Below are 22,459 nucleotides of genomic sequence, written 5' to 3'. Positions count from 1 at the left end.
GTGTGATGAGTGTGAGTGAGTAGGCAGTTCGTGTACAAACACAACAACAAGTTTACCACGAGAGAAAGGAAATGTATGTCATACGTATTGATTAATAATGATATTTGTTATTTATGTGTAATTAGTATTATAATCATCATCATCATCATATATAATGAAGAGATAGCTTGTTATGTTTTTGTCTCGGGAGAGAGAGTTTGATACAAAATTTATTTTTAATAATTGATGTTATCATAGACTGGTGGTACGGACGGTACTTCATATAGGCCTACTACGAAAGCTCGCTGGGTATAAAGTAGGCATATCAAACTCTGTCTTCGTTCCGGCGCGTCGTGATGATATTGATTATTATGATATTGATGATTATACGCATAATGATCATGACGATTAACATAGCTATGGTTAAGTTTCAGTAATTAATGTGGAATTTCAGAAATATTTGAAATTATAATTTATACCAGCGTCGTACTTTACTCGTATTCATTATATTATTATTATAAATAATTATAACAATATTATTCGACCTAATTGAATATAATTATCATATCAATTGACGTCTTCAATCAATTGTTTGTTATTTAAACTAATAATAAATAAAACTTTACAACTTAATGAATCATTCATAATACAATCGTTTTCAAACATAAGTATATTCACGTGATTCTGAACGAATTGTTTCATTTTTAAATTATGAAAGTTTGTGAATTTCTGTTGAATATATAATTTTGTGAAGTTCTCATTTGTAATTTGAACTAAAAAAAAAAACAGATTTCCATTAATATTTTACATTTGATGGTACTTTTAGATTATGGTCGGCTTAATATGAACATTTTGTGATTGCGCCTGCGCTTCGTTGCGATTGCGACAACCAAACTTACTACGTCATGCTAGTTCACTGTGCGCATGCGGAAAATATTGGGACAACGTATGTCCTCGCTCCTCAACCTGGACAGAGATTTGATGGTTTAGGTTCAGACGTGGTTCAGGCGACGACCCGACGGTACATCGATTGACCTCTGACCTAGGTTGATCTCCGGTCCTCGCTAATCAAAAGTTCCCTGCGTCCAATAGGAACCAAGCTTTGATACCAGAAATACCAAATACAACACAATTATGTCAAGGGTTTCTCTGTTTATTTATAAAAGTTATAACAAATATTATATCAAATCAAGAACCCAGGATAATTATATAAATACTGTACAAAATCAAACATATTTTAGGCCTTATACATTATTATATTATCATTATTGCGATATAAAAAGATACAAGAGCTTACATAATTAAATACTATAGATTATAAACTCTTTAATTTTACATATTATACAGTATAAATAATATAGTGACATCTGTTTTTTGCGCGCGCACCAGACGAGAGGATGATTGGATATCAAAACACTTGACCCGTGACCAAAATCAATTTGCGTACACAATCGAAGGCTCATTAAGCTAGCTTGGTTTCAGAGACGCAACGCAAGAACGTAAGTGATTTTACCAATCACAAGCGATAGATTATTCGAACAGCCGCTTGGCATTTGTCAACTCGCTTGCGTTGCGTCTATGTGTCCTTGCGTTGCGAAGCGTCGTGATTGGTCAAATTACGTTGCGTCTTAGTCACGCTACGTTGGTTCGGAAGTCGTGCGTACTAATTTCGTTAGATAATATTCAAATAAAGTGAATCGAATTGTATATTTTATTTGCTTATTTTTACATTTTATGCCATGCCTACTAAAATTAGAATAAATAAAAATAATGCTAACTTAAAGAGCGTGTTTGCATAAATATGACTTAATATAAATATCCAATATGAAATTATTTTTACTAATAATGAGAGTGTTTAAATACATTAGTTTACCATTTCAGTATTGTGTTTCTTCTCTGTCATAATTCCATTATAATCATAATCATCAGAATTCATAAATGTTAAAATAACGTGTAAAACCACGCAATATTTACAATTATATTAAAAAAAACTTTTTTAGTTTCAACACGTTTGTCTGTTTAACAGAAAATACCAAATCAATGAATTACAGGCCAGATATTTGCATAATATTGAATTTGAATAACCTGTTAGACGGCTAGTCAGGTAAATCGAAAAAAAATACTGGCCACACAAAAAACAACAGATTTATTTCTAATGCTAAATTTGAGCTAATAATATTTCACCTGTAGGCATCGAAAAGAAAACCTAGAACGCAAAAATGTCCAAAGAAAGAAAGATTTGTGTGAATTTTAAACTGTTTTATACTTGGAGGCAACGTACTAATTTGATTGGTCAATTCGTTGCGTCCAAGTGGGAAGGGATATACTGGGTTGGGGCACAAGATGACAACGCTGTTTTCATTTTCAAACAGAAGCCGTGCTTAATATCGGGTTTTTTCCTCTCCATCTTCCTACATTGCACGTTTTAAACAATATCGCTATGCATATCAACAAATACGCGCTTATCTTGTGTATTAACGCACACTTGTCTTGTCTTTGTGTCATCACCAAGAAAGCCGCCATTAACCATTCCATTAACGGCCACCGGTCCTTTAGACGGTGGTTTATTGCGTATATTTGCTTCAGTGTCGATAGCTTCAACAATGTGATTATTGATAACGTCTTTAATGTCTTCAATCATTTCATCCGTTAATCCATATTTTGATATTATCAAGGTCTTGTTTAAATACAGCTCGATTCGATTGGAAAACTCCAAACTAACATCGGCACAACTTAAGTCCGTGGCTTGTGACGTGTCACTTACGCGTCTTTTTACAGTATCATCTTCTACGCGTATATTATTTTGATCATCTGTAGAATTAGAAGAAGACGGTCCGGTATAAACTGTCAGTTGGTTGTTATGGTTACCGTTTGGCGTACATTTAGCAAGATCATTCGATATTGTTTTAATAGATCTTGTATTATTCAAATCGTCCATTCCTTCGTTGCCAAGCAACTTCTTCATCATTGTGCTAAGTCTAGAGTTTGCAAAATTTTTGCTTTTTTCAATTCGTTTTGCTGCAATTTTGAGAATACCGGTGACCAAACCCAGTGTTAATAGAATTGTAAAAATAGTTACAATTAAATCAAAAATACGATTTACTAAAGGTATTGTACTGTCATCAATACTCGCAACAAAATCACCAAACCCAATGGTTGTCATGGTGATAAAAGTGTAATATATGCTGATCCAGTAGGACCATTCCTCCTCCAGAGACCAGTAGTACGAAGGTAGAAACAATGTCAAAATCAAAACAATAGATATACCAAATGCTATTATCGTAATCCTACGTAAACGCACCGACCGAATACATTGCAATTTTTTGTTCAATAATCGTTGGTACCATGTCCAGAAGCGTTCGAAATTGTCGCCAAGAAGGGACAAAAGATAGCCAGTAATTGGGATGCCAAAGGAAGCATATGCGATACAGAATACCTGACCTCCAGTTGTCTTTGGTGTTATGTGTCCAAAACCTACAAGGAATCAAAATAATATGTGTATTTAAAGATAGAAATATGAATACATTGAGATATAAACAACTAGCAATTATACCCGCCCCAGGGCGGGTTTCAAAATTAGTTTACAGCCTTCTCAGTACATAACACCCGACGCCATGAGTATCTGTCTGTACTCGCCAACCTCCACCCCTCTTCAATAACACCCCTCTTCAATAACACCCCATACTCTTTCTTAAAAACAAATTCTTCCCAGTGATGGACAAATTCAATTCAACCTAAGCTTCGAATTGAGAGGAGTATGCATAGCTACGATGGGTCTAATAATGGTTGAATGGTACGTTGTAAATTGTGTAAATGAATAGGTGTCATATTGGCTGATAATTAAAATATGTAATTTAGATACTGCGGCCCCCCAGCCTTCTTTCTCCTTTCACCACCCCAGCCACCAACAAACCTTGACTCCTCCCCTGGACAGTTCAAATTTAGTAACTTTCCTTAGTACAATCCAATCATATAGGCTACTTCATTACGCTAGTATTTTCGCTCCTCCTCCCCCTACTACACTACACCCCAGTACAAATTATGTTATTATCACTCCCAACCCATAATCCCTCAGTGGCAGTTTTCAAATACAGTTTCGGTCATGGTGATAGGCCTACATCCCCACCCCAACCTCCCATCCGCTTCCCAGGGATGATTAAATACTTTAACATTTTCCAACCACGAGTCATATGGCCGAGCGGTTAAGGCAGGGGCGCCGTTTACCGTATCTAAAGAGCCAACAACAACATCGGCAAGGGTTCGAGGCCGACTCGCTCCTAGTTCTGGTGGTGGAACAAGTCTTCTCGGATAAGGACTATAAACCGTAGGTCCAGTGTACACAGTTATAACCTGTGTGTACTTTAAAGAACCCAGTTCATTATTCGAAAAAGAGTAGGGGGTTACCCCGGTGAACTGGTTCACACAATAGCCCCTGTATCAGGAGGATTACCACCTATCTGATAGGACAGTGATTAATTCACTATTGGTAATCCTTGGCCACATTGCCTAAAGACATAAAATAAAAATAAAATAAATAAATAAATAAACCACAATTCTGGTGTAAGCAAAATCCCCCACTATCCCCTGAACCCAAACCCTATCTCCCAACCCCACTCTCCCACAATGGGCGTTTTTCCCTTGGAGGATTGGTGGTGTAGTTGAACACAGTAACAGTAAACAACGTTTGTATGTTCACACAGGAATGGATGTTTGTACTGAGACAATCCAAGAGACGATACATAGCTGGATATGGTTAAAGTACTTTGCTAAATGTGTAAATGAATAGGTGTCATATTGGTTAATGAATAAAATATGTGTATCTATATACGCCTTGCTGAGGATAATTAAAATACTGTAAAACTTTTGTAGGGTGTACATAGCTACGATAGGCCTATGGTTTAAGTACGTTGTAAACTTTGTAAATGAATCGGTGTCATATTGGCTGATAATTAAAATATCTAATATCTTCTTTCTCCTCTCACCATCCCAGCCACAATTAACAACTCTACCACAGGACAGTTCACAGTTAGTAACTTTTCCTAGTACAATTGCAATCATATACTTCCCTCCTAACACACCCCAGATACTGGGTGATGTGTTTAAGACGATTCCAGACAAATTATGTTAGCCATCACTCCCAACCCAACAGTTTCAGTCATAGGAATAGGCCTACTTCCCCACCCCACCTAGCCTAAGGAAAATCCCCACTATCACTTTTACACCCTATCTCCCAACCTCCCTCTCCCACCAATTACCCTTTAAAACCTTCCCGGTACAATTGCGATCATGTTGATACCCCATATGTATGGTTATGTGCAGAAACAGAAATTTGTATAACGAACAAACATCGAAAGTGGGCCATTCTGACCACATTTTGACCCCTAACTTGGATCCTAGATGGCGGATGATGTGATATGGTAGTAGAACACAGTAACAGTAAAGAACTGCTCTCTAATGAGACAATCCAATAGACCGATACATAGCTAGATATGGTTAAAGTATGTTGCTGAATGTGTAATTGAATAGGTGTCATATTGGTTAATGAATAAAATATGTATATATATATCTATATTTCCCCAAACGCCTTGCTGAGGGGAAGTGGGGGTTTTGACCACATTTTGGTCCCTAACTTGGATCCTAGGTGGCGGATGATGTTGAAATATAGCTTAGAACATTCCCGGTACAATTGCGGTCATTTTGATACCCCATATGTAAGATTATGTGCAGTAACAAAATTTTGTATAACGAACAAACAGACAAACAAACAAACAAACAGACAGACAAACAGACAAACTCTCTCACTTATAATATAGATATTGTCAATTGTGAAAATGTAAATTTAATTACCAACTTTAATAGGACGCGGTGTCATGTGTGTGGAGCGCAGATGTATGCGGTGTACGCGCACGCGCAGCAGAGACCATTATTATACGCTTTCATCTTAATTATTTACAAAATGAGAGATTCTTCTTATATAAAATCCTCATCATATCTTGTTAGGTTTTTTTAATGATACCATCACTAGGTTTTATTTACGAACAATCGATGATCGTTAAGTGTCGTTCACACTAACAATCGATGATCGTTAAGTGTCGTTCACACTTTGTTGAAATTATTTATCCGGTTTTTTTTTATAATCTCTGAATATTAATAATAATAACGAGAAGCGATAATTGACAATTGTTATGTAAATTTGCCAAATGTACCTTTCTCTTTTTTAGGTCAATGCTACTTTATGCAAATTCAGTTTCTAGAGGTTGAAAACACAACGAAAAAATATATGATTATGACGTCATGATGGCATATGATTATAAACGAGTACGAGAATACAAATGATAACGACGATTAATAATTAGGATGATTATTATAATGATAATGACGGTTATGGTGATTGCTGACAATAATATTCAAATAATATTTGTGAACGTCCAGAATTATAAATACTGACGGAAGACTGAAAATAAAACAGCTAGCAATGTATGTCGTTGTTTCTATTAATATATAACTAATGTAATTCGATTATATACGAAAATGGCCTGGAATATTTAAATGCTACAGCAGCATCATGCTATCACTGATGCAGTTGCATTAATTAGATTGTCTACATCAACAATAACGGATGAGTAAAATGCGCCTTGTAACTAGATTTGCTGGTATATTATAGCCTTCTATTATTAGGCCCCTGTATAACCACAACCATATTGAATTTCGATAAAAGCTTTGTACGGCCATTTTTAATTTGATACAATTGACACGATTACTACAGTTTGCATAATAATCGAAGTTTTTATTCATTTTATATATAAATTCAGCAGATCCTAAGATCGGTTACAATGTTCTCTCCAGGCATTCAAAATTTCAATTACAAATTCATTCAATTTTTTTTTTTAAATAAGTTTTTTTCAACCAACAATCAAAGAATGGAAAAGTTTATTGTTTCTAAAATAAAAAAAAATATTGTATATTTTATAGGTTATTGTGTATTTTGTTATAATGTTTTATCGCAAATAGCTTGATTTCGCGAGGAACGTCATTGCACAATGCATGATGGGAATGTTTTCGGAGCAAAAGTCACGGCGCGTACGTACACAAACAACAAATCACGTACTAAGCGCGTCGTGTGACGTTTGCTCCCAAATCCTTCCCATCATGCATTGCGCACGCTATATTGCGATAAACCCAGAGAGATGTTAAAAGCCGATGTTATAAAATCTTTGGATTAACCTTATTCTTTATTATGAATACAAAAAAGTAAACTTCAAATAAATTATTATTATTATTAATAAATCTGCTGCAGTTACCAACCAGAATCAAACGAATCGATTTGTAACCTAATTATATTAATAGAAATCTATTTGAGATGTATTGAATTAAAAACTAACTCGTATCATCGTATCATCATATATTAACAACGGATACATTGTGTTATCAATGTAAATTATAACAAGTCATGTACAAGAAATTATCGATTTTCTTAACTAATTTAATAAATGAGAATCAAATATGAACGCAAAGAACGATGTTTATAACTCAGGATTCACACTAATAAACATGTTCACATAATAATGTCAGCGCTTGTCTGTAATTGTATACGCATGCGCACCGTGATGTCTAAAAGCAGTATTACTCTTGAGATGCAACTAATAAGTAGGCCTAAGTAAACAATGTAATCTACCAGAACAAGCCGATGACGATGACGATGACGACGCCCTAGCGGTACAACGAAAAGACACATGTTTCAATTAGATACTCGAGACCATAATGGGATTTGTAATTAATATTCAATAATTATTAACAAATAATTAGCACGTAGTAGGGTAAAGTCTGAAATTATTTCTAACGACCGCTACGAATTAAGAATTTTAAGCTCTGTCTACACGTCAAACTTTGTGTGTCAAACAAAAATGTGATGTGCACATAATATGAACATGCTGATGTCATATCACTACCATATTTAAGCATATCACTACCATATTTGGACACATTACACTTTTTTTGTCAAACTACTTTGATAGTGTAGACAGAGAGCATTAAAAGTTGTTGGTAAAATTTAGCCTCTGATGGCCGGGTACATGACTGGGTCTGGCGAGCACAGACCACGTACAATGAACCCATACAATGTATCGGCAACGAAATAACCTTTCACTATAACTTTTTTTAAGGGATTTTCCTATACGTCACGTGGTATGGTTCTGATATTATATTATTATAAATCACTATGGTACCAAGATGACGCCACGCATTTCTATGACAACCGAACGTGCATTTTTTTCATGGCCATCTTAAACAATAATTCATTAATTTGTTATAAGCCGTGATTAAGTCAAATTTCTTGGGACACATCAATGATTTGAATAATCTAAAAGAGAAACTCGATTTGGTCAGATTATGAGTACTGTGGCACCGCTTTCTAAAATGCTAGTGCAAATTAAGTATAAACTAATATTAACGGATATGTAACGTAATGCTTATGTAATTTTTTTTTTTTTTTTTAAATGTGTGGAAAAACCAATAAAACTAACAAACAAACAATGTTCTCAAACACCCATATTTATCCAAATTCGTTTTTAAATGCAAAATGACACAAATACGCCCAGTGAATATAAAACTTTTATAATTTCGATTCAGTGACTCGTTAATTTTATCAATTACCCATTTAATTGATCAACGACAAAAAAATATCAATTTGTACATGAAATGATATTATCATTCTTCGTACGTCTATTCGATTAGCAAGATAGTTAATATCCCCAATAAAATTACAATAACAACAACGTATCAAACAGATAATTTATACACATATATTATTGGAAATCAGTAATTAATATAATGCTTTCAATAGAAATTGTTGTAATGATAAGAGAGACGACCTACTATACTTCACTGTGTATCAAATTTGTCGTGTTTTCTTTTGGGATTAATGCGCGGAGATACCATAGCAACGTTGACGTCATTGTATTTCAGTACTAATATTCATTAAAATGATGAAATGAATTTCAATGTACTGTAGCAGATGCTCCAATACGTGCACTTATTAATTAGTTTCACCGCCTTTGTTTAAGTATGTATTTAAATATTCAATCATCCGAGGAACATAAGATTGATGACACTAAAGTATGGTATATATCCATAATATCATATCGTACCGTAGCCTACAATTGTACTTTCACCTTCTCACGCTCAACAGGTGAAAATTACTTTTTAACCAATTATTGTTGATATACTGACAGTTTCAGTAAATCACTATCACGTGATCAGTGTTTTAGCTCCCGTTCGCACTATACTGTACTTAATAACCCTAATCACTGGATTAACGTTGGTAGTATATTATTTTCTTCCTGGTTCACACAATTATTAGATCATCACGTTCACATAGGCTACAGTAGAACATTCTTCATGTGTTTATGGGATCATACGCACACATTACATATTTAGAACATGTGTTGGTATATGTTAGTTCACATGAATCAAGTAGAATTACATTATCATGTGCTAAAAATACATACATTTTGAATCACTGTTTAAAATATTTTTCCATGAATTATTTTGCGTTAAAAAAAGTTGATTAACTGATTGAATTATTGATTAACTGATTGATTGATTATCTGATTGATTAATTGATTGATTTATTTATTCAACCATGTTTCAAGATTAACTGATTGATTGATCATCTGATTGATTAACTGGTACATTTTTTTTTATGGATTGATCGAATAAAAAACATGCAATGTTAAAGTTTGCATTTTAAATTCAAACGACGGCTGTTTTCTAATTACATTTACGTATGCAAATCTAGTCATTGTTGACAGAGTCCGTCTAAGAGCTGATAATGTTAACAATAATCTTTATACTTGTATTACTTTTATTGAGTTAAGCGCGACCAAACCCGGAGGTCTTATATTAATATGACTAAATGGATCAGTGTATTCTATGTCGGAATTACGAAATCTTTAAATATTATTAAATCTGGTTCGTGTGTATATGGCTGAGGTTTCATAGAAGGTTAATGCGTAATTATGAATAAAAACAATCATAATTTAAATTAAAAATACAAAACAACAATGAAAGTAGTCACACCTTAGCGCAATGATATTAGACATACATTCCATTTTACAATTTACTTCTACTAATGTCTACACCATATATTCTTATTACAAAATGGTTGGCTATAAAAAAAAACTAGCACAGGGGTTAGTTGGCCAACGAGTTTGATGGAACTTCAATTCAATTTCAATTGTCTAATACAATAAAGTAATACAATAATGAGGCAACATATCGATCCATGTTCTAGAAAACACGGTACGAAATATAAATAGCATTCTTATAATGTCAATAATGTAGGCACGTCACAATGGCATTATAGTACGTCTTAATGTTCACTTTCTGTGAATAATACATGGAAGAACATAATGTATAGAGTGAATAGGAAGAAGGTGAAAGAATGATGAATGGATTGACAGAGAGAGAGAGAGAGGAGGAGGTCAATAGGATTACTGGATAAGCAGAGGAATGACAAGTTTACGGGCTAATGACATCATGGATTGATAAATGATGATGAATGGATGCTACAAATGAGTTTTTCAGCATCACGATACACGCGCGCGCGCTGAGAAAATAGCATTGTTAAAACAATTGTGTGTAACATATATTATTACATTACAAGTGTTAATTAATTATTGTTTGCTTTAGCGTAAATATGACGGATACCATACATCGATTAAAACGTATTCGGTAATATTGTAAAAGACAGATAAGTTTGCAATAAACAAGCTAAGCATCGGACTTAACATATCAAATGAACAGCGTAAGTAAACAAATGGCACAATGCGATCATGCCATTTATTGATCTATAACGCACAACATCGACTTTATGACTAACCAACTCAAAACACTAACGTTTTATCAATTTTAATACATGCTATTCTTTAGTTGTTCTAGTAAGATACAGTATGATACAGTATGATACAGTATGCCATTAATAGTTACCCAATGATGCCAACTGACTCGAATATGCACCAGGATTGAAGATGCTTATTATAAAATATGGTTATCATTGTTTTTACGCGCGCGCCTATTCTGCTATTAAATCGTTTGGCCATTTTTTGGAGAAAATCTCTGTACTCTGTTCTCCCAATGTCATTAATATGTGGATTTTAATTAAATGCCTCATGTAAAACAAGTAACCCAGGCTATATAGAGTAAATAAACACCAAAGTAAAATATTTTTTTTACGTATATTAATTATTATGTTTAGTAGCTTAAAAAATGACGACAATTCTTAAGATTAAAATCACATTGTAAAAACTTAAGTAAAATGTAAATTAATATGATGTGTTTATCGACTGATGCAAAAATGCAATTAATGCATGGTGTTAATTAACGTGGTTACGTCGCTAGCATCAGTCTGCAACAATCAATGAATTCCTTTAATGATCAGATTATTTATAGTAGGCCTATTTAAGTGTAAATGCATAATCAAGCTCCTCCAATAAATCGTTTATGTTTTAAAAGCAGCATTGGTTTTAGTAGAATAATCACACGTGTAATTCTTGTTAAGTGTTCGTCGGAACCCCGCCTAGTACCTGCCCAGCTTTTGGTCAACAAAGCAAATAAAGAAATTTACAAAATGAAGATTAAACAATCTTTAAAAATGATATGACTCATTGAAAATGTTAACATTTCTCTGGCGCGCGAAGGGACATTACACTCCTCAACCTGTCCTCAACATTAGATGTACAATTGCCATAGAAACAAGAGTACACTACAATGTTAAGTATTGACAGTACGTGAGTTACCATGGATAAGATAAAGTGCCGTTTGAACGAGTGTTAAAGATAGGTTATCCATCTCTGAATGCTTGTTTAAAGATAGTTTTTAAAGCTCTGTCTACACTATCAAACTTTATGTGACAAAAAAACGTGATGTGCCCATATATGGACATTATGATGTCATACCACTACCATATTTAGGCACATCACACTTTTTTTGTCAAACTAGTTTGATAGTATAGATAGTATACATTTATATGATGTACACCGAACGTCATCTGAATTTACGATTTGGTCAACTTATTATTTTCGTTGCGCTTACGTGCTTGCGTTGCGTCCTAGTGCGAACCAAACCATGTGAATCACGTACAGTAATTATGGTTTGTACCGATACAACGCCTACTTGTACAATTTCACTGATGAAACTAGCATCATCTTGATAATTGTTTGTAGCTGAATGGAAGCATCATCGGTACATTAAATAATTAGATCTAAACATTTTTTTTTACACCGCTAAAATATGAAGTCCTCGTTACTTTAGGGGGTAAAATAAGTAAGGACTGTTTGTGGTAATTAAACTGTAAAAGTTGGCCTATTCCTGCGCTTTAAATCTGTATCATTACAACTACCAATGTACTGACAGACTAACTACACACATATTTTTCCACTCTGACAAAAATGGAAAGTGATCAAATTGCGACCGAATCTTAGAATGAAATAAGTTTGGTATACAGAGATTCAGAATTATTAGAACTGATAGCAAAAAAAAACTTGTGTCATTAAATTTGGGAACGTGAAACACATATACAAATATACTGTTATTTTATTTACGAACATTGTGTTCGTGGGTGACACGGACGATACTAAAATCTAATACTTTTACTAGGAAAAAAGTGATGGAAAAACTTGTTTTCCGGAATATTTTAAGAATGGTTCTTCCTTGTTCCTATAATTTTCAATCTGCCCACTATTAAGCTTGATGCCAATTTGGACGCAACATCTGAACGTACCGTAAGCGCATCGCGAGCAATTTGACCACGTCATGAATTGTCGTTGGTAATTGGTTAATTCACTTGCGTTGCGCCTACGTACATCGCTGCGTTGTTCAAGAGTTGAAATAAGTGGCCGTATTCACCAACCACACTTAAAGTCAGATATTTCACTTAGATATTAAGTATTTCAATTAGGCTAACTCAATAAATATTTCCCTTAAATTGTATTCACTTAGATAGGAGACTTTTATTTTTATTTTAAGGGCAAGTGTTTCCCTTAGCGTGTGAATGATGAATACAGCCACATGCTTTATAGGTGGCAATAAACATAATTAAGTTGCGAGAAAATGTTTTTTTGTGACAGAAAAGGAGTGATAAAAAAATGCTTTGTACATACCAATTGTTGTGACTATAGTAAAACAAAAGAATACACCGGAGATAGCATCCCAGATAAGATCCAACTCGCCTTTGGTTGAGTTAAAATGGACAGAATATGCTCCTTCATTCACAGCCATTCTAATCGTGTTTAGCAACCTTTGTATGTCTCTTTCTTCAATGCATTCGTGTTCATCAATAAACGAGTTTACATCATTTAAAAGTTTGTTTGTGGCTTCTTCTTCATTTCCTTTTTCTATTGCACCAAAAATAACTGAACCAATCAGAAGGTAGGCCACGAAGAGGAGAAACACTAACAAGCAGAGTTTCACCTTCTTTTCGGATTTTTCTTGTTTTCTAAATGTTCTAGCCATTATATTCCAGATTGTGGGATGATTAGGTAGGGAGGGAGAGGAGCTATCTATTTCAGCGGATACGCCTTATAACCAGCATTTTAGAAAATCACATGATGATAACCAGTTAACCGTAGGCCTAAACTAAACAATCGGACTTTTAACTGTATTCCACTCAAAATCTGTAAGCTCCAATCGGACTCTTAACTGTATTTTACTAAAACTCTTCATAAATGCATTCCACTCAAACTGTTCTTAACTGAACTCCTCTCGAACTCTTCTTAACTGTAAGCTCCAACTGGACTCTTAACTGTATTCCACTAAAACTCTTTTTAACTGTAAGCTCCAGCTGGACTCTTAACTGTATTCCACTAAAACTCTTTTTAACTGTACGCTCCAACTGGACTCTTAACTGTATTCCACTAAAACTCTTTTTAACTGTACGCTCCACTCGAAATCTTAACTTTAGACTCCACTCTTGTTTAATTGTAGCTTAAGACCATTTTTATAACACACATCCTATAAGGAATAAAAATGAATAAAGTTATTTTTTCGCATGGTAAAGCCAGTTCATTCATTTTGTGGCGTTTAAGAGAAGAAACATTACTAGGTCGTATTAATAATAAATCAAATCACTAATGTGTAACAGTTTTTTTTTATCATTTCATCTTTTCTAAAAATAAGTTAACGTAAAAATAGCCATATGGTCGTTGTCAACAATTCGTATTATTAATCTTCATTGCAAGAAGGAAAACAATAGATGTGTCTACGTACATGAATGGTGTTTGTATCACCACAGGTGTTAGTATTTAATGATTTTATTTCGGTAACAAAAGTACACTGCACCGTATGTCATGCAGTAGGCCAAGCCCCTATGTCATGAAGTAGGCCTATAAAACCATGTATGTCATGTAGTAGGCCAAGCCCCTATGTCATGAAGTAGGCCTATAAAACCATGTATGTCATGTAGTAGGCCTAGCCCCTATGTCATGAAGTAGGCCTATAAAACCATGTATGTCATGTAGTAGGCCTAGCCCCTATGTCATGAAGTAGGCCTATAAAACCATGTATGTCATGTAGTAGGCCTAGCCCCTATGTCATGAAGTAGGCCTATAAAACCATGTATGTCATGTAGTAGGCCAAGCCCTATATGCCATGCAGTAGGCCTAGCCCTGTATAACGGCTCATAGAAGGCAAGCAAATATGAGACTAACGACTAATACTTCGGATCCCTATACTTCCTCAGTTAAAATTTACACACAAAAAAAACATTAGATGAAACATCGGTAGGCCTATACCTTTTTTTCTGTGCTTTCTTCAAATCAATGTTGTTCACTTTCGTATTTTTCCGATTAAAACTTCTTAAAAGTACAGATGTTTTTCTCAAATTTGAATTTAGTGTTTCGGAAAATCTGCCAACAAAAGTTGTTTACGGGAATGGTACCGTATTTTCCGTCAAGTAAACATATCAACATCAATAGTATATTTTCTTGCTTGTCAAAATATTGTCATCATAAACGTACGATCGTTAGTTTAAAACGTTCTTTCCACAATGTTATAAATATGTTCCAAGATTCAGAAGCAAAAAACTAACAAATGTCGTACAGAATACCAAGAAGTATACGACACCTATTAATTAACACCATTTGTAATATTGCAATATTTTAGCGCTTATCAATAGCGTATTACCACCACCAGTTGAAATGAATCCGTCAGGTTTTCTACTCGTATTCAAGCGCCGTGATCGATCACTATTCCGCGTTAATTGGTTGCTTTATATTCAATAACGCCACGACTAACTGAACGACGACGACGGACTACCATCAAAATCCGTTTAATATTTATGCAACAACACAGCAGCAAATAATATTTTATAGATGTTTTCGCAGCATAAGTGAACTAGTTATGCGAGATATGTACTGGTAGTAGGCTATTGTCATTAGTTGCTTTGTATCGGTCCCTTAATTGTTCTTAACAGTAGTACAGTATAATAGTCTACATAATTCATCATTTATTTTATTTGTCTGGTGGTTCATCATTCATTTCGGCGGCGTCAGATCGCAAAAATACGTTACGCCCTATTTAATTTTCTAAAATGTGCATGTATCATGGGTGTGTTTTATATAGTAAAATGTTTCTTCCCTCTGGAAAACAAATTCTACCGGTATGTAATCTTGTTTTTATGTGAAAATAATGCCTTGACCTATTCTAATGTGAGGTCATAGTAGAAATACAGAAATAATATAATTTAATGAAGCACAATAATCAAAATCCTTGTACTTGCGACCCAACATGGCCTTTGCCGTCTCCCAACCACAAATATTATTATTATTTTACTTGTTTATTTCATCAATATCAAACACAATACATTTATTTGCAATAAAATAATATGGCTGGTACGTACGTGATGAAAACAAACAAACCGACGGAAGAATACGATATGGATTAGCATATACAATGTCCAATATAATAGACTTAGCAGCACTAGGACAGCCAAGCAACATGGTCTTGCTTAAACTTTGTTTCCACTAGGACGAAACGCAGGGACGTAGACGCGCAACGTAATGATTGGCTCACACTAGGACGCAACACAAGGATTTAGACGCGCCACGTAATGATTGGCTCACACTAGGACGCAACACAAGGATGTAGACGCGCAACGTAATGATTGGTTCCCACTGTAGGACGCAACGCAAAGACGTAGACGCGCAACGTAATGATTGGTTTTCACTTAGGACGCGCACAAGGACATAGACGCGCAACGTAATGATTGGTTCCCACTAGGACGTAGACGCGCAACGTAATGATTGTTGTTCTCACTAGGACGCAACGCAAGGACGTAGACGCGCAACGTAATGATAGGTTCCCACTAGGACGTAACGCAGGAACGTAAGCAATTTGACAAGCGTTTGATTATCAAACTATCGCGTGACATTGGTCAAATCAATTGCGTTTCTCTTACATCCTAGCGTTGCGTCTCAGTGGGAACCAATCTTAAGCAAGTTGACTAATGACGAGTTCCAATAATCCATCGCTTATGATTGGTCAAATCTCCGATGTGGAGTAATACTGCAATATTGTACGCACATTGTTTTAACCAATCACAATCGACAGATCAACTGTTATGTATCCAGTTGTCTTATGCTAAAATGTGTGATAAACGTGTTCGACATCAAATAGAAACAATGAATGGACCTAGAGACCACTAAATACTACCAATAAAAAACATAAAACAATATTATTATCCAGTTGATAACATTTTACTTACAAATATCAATTATTCACAATACTGTAATTTAAATGTATAAAATCTTTTCATCTAATATTTACTCTTCATAAAAATATTGATCCTATTGCTATTTCAAAATTCATATATTTAAGAATTATTATTATTGTATTATATTATTCGTTAATATTTAATCTTTTATTTTTAAAAAACCTGTTATTGTTTACCTTAATATGTTTGTATCTTTATAATTAGATCTCATACCTACTTAAATAATAGATAAAATGTGTCCAAAAAAACGTTTTAAAATTTAAAATACTAAATACTTTCAAAATTCATATAAAAGTATATTATTATTGTATTATCATTATATTCCTTATTATTTAACAATTTATTTTTAAAAACCTGTTATTGTTTACCTTAAAATTTTGATATATTTATAATTAGATCTAATAATTTAAAATGTGTCCAAAGAACATTTTACAAGTTAAAATTTAAAATGATACTCTTGAGTAGATATTATTTTGTATTTCAGAGGAGATCTGTAGAGTGTTATTGAACCACTGCAGATGTACACATTTGGTTTAGACCACAAACACTGTCGCCACGGTAAACCAAGTAGTAACCCTATATGGATATAAATATATTTAAACCATTCATTTTCATGTTATCTTTCTAAAGCTCTGTTTACACTATCAAACTTTATGTGTGACGACAAAATGTGATGTACTCATATATGGACAAAATGACGTCATATCACTACCATATTTGGGCACATCACACTTTTTTTGTTAAACTAGTTAGATAGTGTAGACAGCTTTTAATTAGAACGATTGATTGTATTAAATAAGTATATTATTGTACTACAATCAACTCTCATAAAAACAAATTGATTTTCATGAAAATATGGTTTTCAGAATAAATTAGTATGGATTCTAGACTATTTGACTTTGTATTTTAAAGAAAAAAAAACATATTTTGGCAAAGATGACTTGTCATACTTACACTTGAGCTGAAAACCATTAAAACATGGGTTCGCGTATGGAGTTTTAATGAGTCAAAATTTTAACAAATATTTTCTGTTTATTCCATTTTCTAATATTTCTTAAAATTCCTCACAGTTCACTTATTTCTCTTTTATACAGCGTTCAGGAGTCGAATTAAAAAGAATATTCCTTAAGATTCACTATCATCAATAAATTTCCTTCAAAATACTGTTACATTTCTTGATTACATTGATTGAATAAGATGTCAATTAGAAGTATGTTAGATAACAGCAATGACCTTAGTGAGGGTCATTAGCTAATGCTAATTTTAGAATAGATGTATAAAATAGAAATCTATTTTTATAAAATCATGGTTTTGGAAGAGTTGACATCACACAATTTATTTCCGTGAAAGTTTTAAAACAAAAACACTAAGAAACACATAATGATAGCAGCAGTTTGAAAGGACTTAAATCAAAATAAATATCATCAATAAATTTCCTTCAAAATACTGTTACATTTCTTGATTACATTGATTGAATAAGATGTCAATTAGATGTATGTTAGATAACAGCAATGACCTTAGTGAGGGTCATTAGCTAATGCTAATTTTAGAATAGATGTATAAAATAGAAATCTATTTTTATAAAATCATGGTTTTGGAAGAGTTGACATCACACTATTTATTTCCGTGAACATTTTACAACAAAAACACTAAGAAACACACAATGATAGCAGCAGTTTGAAAGGACTTAAATCAAAATTTATTTAATACATGCATTGCAGATAAGTATGGCAGTCAGTGAGCATGTCAGACATTTGAAACAGGTCAGACGTCTGAAAGCAGGTCAGACGTCTGGAAACCGGTCAGACGCATGGAAGCTGGTCAGACGTCTGGAAGCATGTCAGACGTCTGGAAGGTGTTTAAGGGAAACGCAACAGATTTTTAATATTAGCACTTTTAAAGTTCTATTAAAATGAACTTACCTTTTCACCCCAATCCGCACCCCAGCTGTTCTTCACAATCCAATAAGGTTTGTCATTTTCTAAAAGATAAAAATGTTACAAATAATAATAACATACCTATTTTTTAAAACAGAGGCAGAAATCTACAAAATGCATGTTTTTTTTACAATTTATGCACCACTGATTATTAATATTTAACTGGAAATATAATACATCAATAAAATATGTGAACACTTACTGACACCATAGCCAACAATCAAAACACCGTGATCCAGTTTATTTGGATTGCAAAAGAACTTGTATGGGTGAGCGATTCCACCAAAGTAGAACTGCATCATATTGGCATTGATACCAATAGAGATTGGTCCATTCTTAGCAAGCCACTTAGCCATATCTTAATTTTAAAAACAAAGAATAGCATGTGCTTTAAAAATAATACTTCAACAAATCACTCTTATATTTTTTAATCACAATACTGCAAAACATTTAGATGTCAAATATTTAATATGAAAAGTTTTACCGATGAATTTGTTAAGAATCTTACCTCCCTCATCTTTTGAGATATTCACAGAGCTATTGATGTACACTTGCGCTTGAGATTTGACAAACGTACAGTCGGCTCCTCTGCCCTTATATGGGTATCCTTTCTCAGTCATCAGGCCACCTGAATATCGCACATAAGTTACATTTAAATATTATGCAAATAAGGAAGTAATAATACACATATCAGAAACGTCATAAAGTTAACAGATATTCTTATTATTAGTAGCTAGTGATTAAACAGTGTTATAAAGGATTCTTTGCTGTAGGCCAGAATCCGGATTATATATATTTTTTTCTTTTTCGTGGGGGTCACCAACCCTATATTTTATATGTAAGTAAACGACTCACCTAACTTGATGATTGCTTCATACGCTTGACTGGGCAGGCCACCATTACACCCTTCATCTACCTTATCACAGTCAACAAGTTCTGACAAAGAGAAACATCATTTATTTAATCAAATCTGCAGAAGCTAAGGAGCTCGCACAAAGTTGGTACTAAAATAAGTTTAGCATACCCGTCATTCACAGCTAATGACAAACATACCAATATTAGGTAGACAGTAAAGTAGTCGAATAAATTGACATACCTTGTTCAGATAGTGAGATAAGCTTCTTCTTATTAATAGCCCACTGTCCTTCGATGTTCCCCGTCGTCGAAAATGCCCAGCAAGATCCACACATGCCTTGATTTTTCACTTCGCTGACGGCACCATGGTCGCGCCAATCAAAAGCATCGGGTGCCTCAGTGTTTGGAATGGTGGCTTGTTTCATGGGCTTGCCAGACGGCTTCATCTCACCTGACAGATACTGCTTGAACTCCTCATCTGTGAATATTTAGACTAGTATTGTAGGTCATTTTGTTGTTTTTATTGCAACTTATTATACCGTGTTTGTTGTCTTTTTTTATAATAATATATCATTTCTTTCTAGTTTGACAAAAAAAGGTGTGATGTGTCCAAATAGGGTAGTGATATCGTGTCCATATATGGGCACATCACATTTTTTTTTCACATAAAGTTTGATAGTGTAGACACAGCTTTATTCTAATCAAAATATATTTACAATCAGTAAAATAGAAAGAACAAACAATATGACATCAACATAATTCAACTAATTACCTGTCAAATCAGCAAACTTAGTCGGACCATAAATTGCCGTTCCTTGCTCATTTTTCTGATATTCTTCAATTTTTTTCATGTTCTTGGCAAAAATTTTGTAACGGTATCTTACCACTAAAAAAGTAAAAGATCAAAAAAAACCATGCATAATTGATGAAATACATTTGATAAATGTTTGTGGTACATGATGTGTTTCCAAGAATGCTGCCCTCAATATATCAGTTATTATGCTACAATTGTCTTCTGAGTAATACATTTATATGCTCGGGAAAATATTGTTAATTACAGTAATATGAAAAAGTTTTATCATTTTTTTGTAAAATAAAATTGTAATTTTAATAATTTAAATTTGTATGAAAATCTACATATGGCTTGATTTGTTGTGTTTCAACGATTATAGACATCTTATAAGTCATAGATGCTCATCCTGAGATGAGAGGGCGTCGGCTTTATAAGTTATAGATGCTCATCCTGAGATGAGAGGGCGTCGGCTTGAAGTAATTAGTCAGTACAGTTTCTTTATATTTAATTTATATTTCTATGGACCAGATATTCTGAAATAAAAGAATGAATTAATGAATTAAAGGAAACAATAGCGAGTTTGGCAACAAAGGTAAGGTGATCATTATAACGTACTATCAGGTTCTGCTGCATAGTCTTTGCTGTATTTCTCAAGCCACTTCATAAAGTCATCCATGTATGACAGATCAACCTGTTGAAAGAAAATAGTTAGGCATGAAAACATAATCATTTTTTTCATGATTGATATATTGTCCCAAAAAACCTGAAAAATAAAGGTTAATAAAATCAGACTTTAAATAGGCCATTTTGCAGTTTTAATAAAGTGATTCACTTCTGTGGGAAAAACAAATCAACAAAACAATTATTTCACTTATAAAAAGACAAAGGAAACAGTTAAATTTAATCAAAATTTGTTTAGGGGGAAAATATATCTTTAAACATCTGGGGTCTTCCCATTACATTATTTTTAAAGTTTAAAAGCATTACCTTCTCTTCAGTATCCTTCATGAGTGGTACATGTAAAACCTTCTTAGGTTTGTCGTCAGCTGGTGCAGGGCTACACTTAGCAGGTTCCGTCACCTCTTTGTAATTTAGCCATGCTTTTACCCACACTGTCGCACTGCATTGTTCCCTCTGTAAAAAAAATAATTATATAGCTAAAAAATTAAATTTTTTAAATTTTATTTTTATTAAAATACTTTGATTTTTTAGCTCATTTGTACTGTCATTGCATTAAATGCTAAAATCATAGGCCAATATTAAGCAACTTGACTTACCCTTCCCTTCGGGTTGATTTCACAATCTTCTGGTTTTGCCACATCATTCACTTTGCAGAGTGTCACCGCAGTTAGGAAATTGACTTTGTAGATCCATCCAGAAACGAGCTAAAAAAGAAATTATTGTGATATTTGTATTTTCTCTAGCCTACAAAGGTACTAGGCCTAGCCTAGTACTAGCTAGGCTTAACCAATCAGGCAGGTCTTAAATAAAAAAATAATAATAATACTTAGAAAGCCTAGTAGTAATCTAATAGTATGAGTTACGTCTAGCTAGCCTAGCTAGTAGTAGGGGTATTCGTAGTAGGCCTAGCTACGCGCTATAAGTAGTATTATTATTATTACTATTATTTTATCATTCTAGGCTTACCCTCCTACTCATACAAAAAAAGGTTATTTATTTAAATCGGTCGCCTTTCAAATTGGTCACATATTATGCAAGCCACATATTAATAATATCAGTTAGGCCTAGGCTAGCCAGTAAGACAATAACAAAGGCGCGCCTTCTGTGCTTGCTGGACTGTCTACTCGACTGACTGTTAGTTAGAGGTAGGAGAGGAAGGCCCGTACCTGTTTTTGGATACTGTTCACTTCTACGACTTTGGTTTTGTACAAAGAATTACTGCGTCGATTGATGTCGGTTATGGCAACAGAAGCAATATCAAGGGCTTCGTCCGAGTTTGGATCTATTTTGGTGGGCTCAGCAATAGCATTTATTCCTGAAATTAGGAAACAAATCAATGCAATTTCCGACAACATGACGAATTTTTGTTACGCAGTTGTTCGCTGCTACGTTATGACATGTGACAGTTGCTTTTGTTGTTTATTGTTAAAATGACTGACCAATCACAGA

General features: G+C 33.9%; 2 protein-coding genes across 2 annotated transcripts; both read right to left on the bottom strand.

Moving 5' to 3' along the window:
- Positions 1-1,149: 1,149 nt before the first annotated feature.
- LOC140060042 (uncharacterized) lies at positions 1,150-15,228 on the bottom strand. Its single transcript, XM_072106082.1, has 3 exons — positions 14,766-15,228; positions 13,137-13,986; positions 1,150-3,453 (listed from the first exon to the last, which is right to left on the bottom strand). The coding sequence occupies exons 2-3, from the start codon at positions 13,486-13,488 to the stop codon at positions 2,405-2,407; spliced, it is 1,401 nt and encodes a 466-aa protein (XP_071962183.1). The 5' UTR covers positions 13,489-13,986; positions 14,766-15,228; the 3' UTR covers positions 1,150-2,404.
- A 1,480-nt stretch (positions 15,229-16,708) lies between these two features.
- Positions 16,709-22,404, bottom strand: LOC140060756 (cathepsin L-like). Its single transcript, XM_072107096.1, has 11 exons — positions 22,177-22,404; positions 21,607-21,714; positions 21,317-21,463; positions 20,945-21,020; positions 20,309-20,422; positions 19,778-20,014; positions 19,537-19,617; positions 19,190-19,309; positions 18,884-19,039; positions 18,667-18,725; positions 16,709-17,320 (listed from the first exon to the last, which is right to left on the bottom strand). The coding sequence occupies exons 1-11, from the start codon at positions 22,363-22,365 to the stop codon at positions 17,246-17,248; spliced, it is 1,362 nt and encodes a 453-aa protein (XP_071963197.1). The 5' UTR covers positions 22,366-22,404; the 3' UTR covers positions 16,709-17,245.
- Between the last annotated feature and the right edge of the window lie 55 nt (positions 22,405-22,459).

This window comes from Antedon mediterranea, chromosome 10, assembly GCF_964355755.1.
Source record: "Antedon mediterranea chromosome 10, ecAntMedi1.1, whole genome shotgun sequence".
Taxonomy (NCBI): Eukaryota; Metazoa; Echinodermata; class Crinoidea; order Comatulida; family Antedonidae; genus Antedon; species Antedon mediterranea.
Note: the sequence above shows the minus strand (reverse complement) of the source record. Positions and strands in the feature narration are given on the sequence as shown.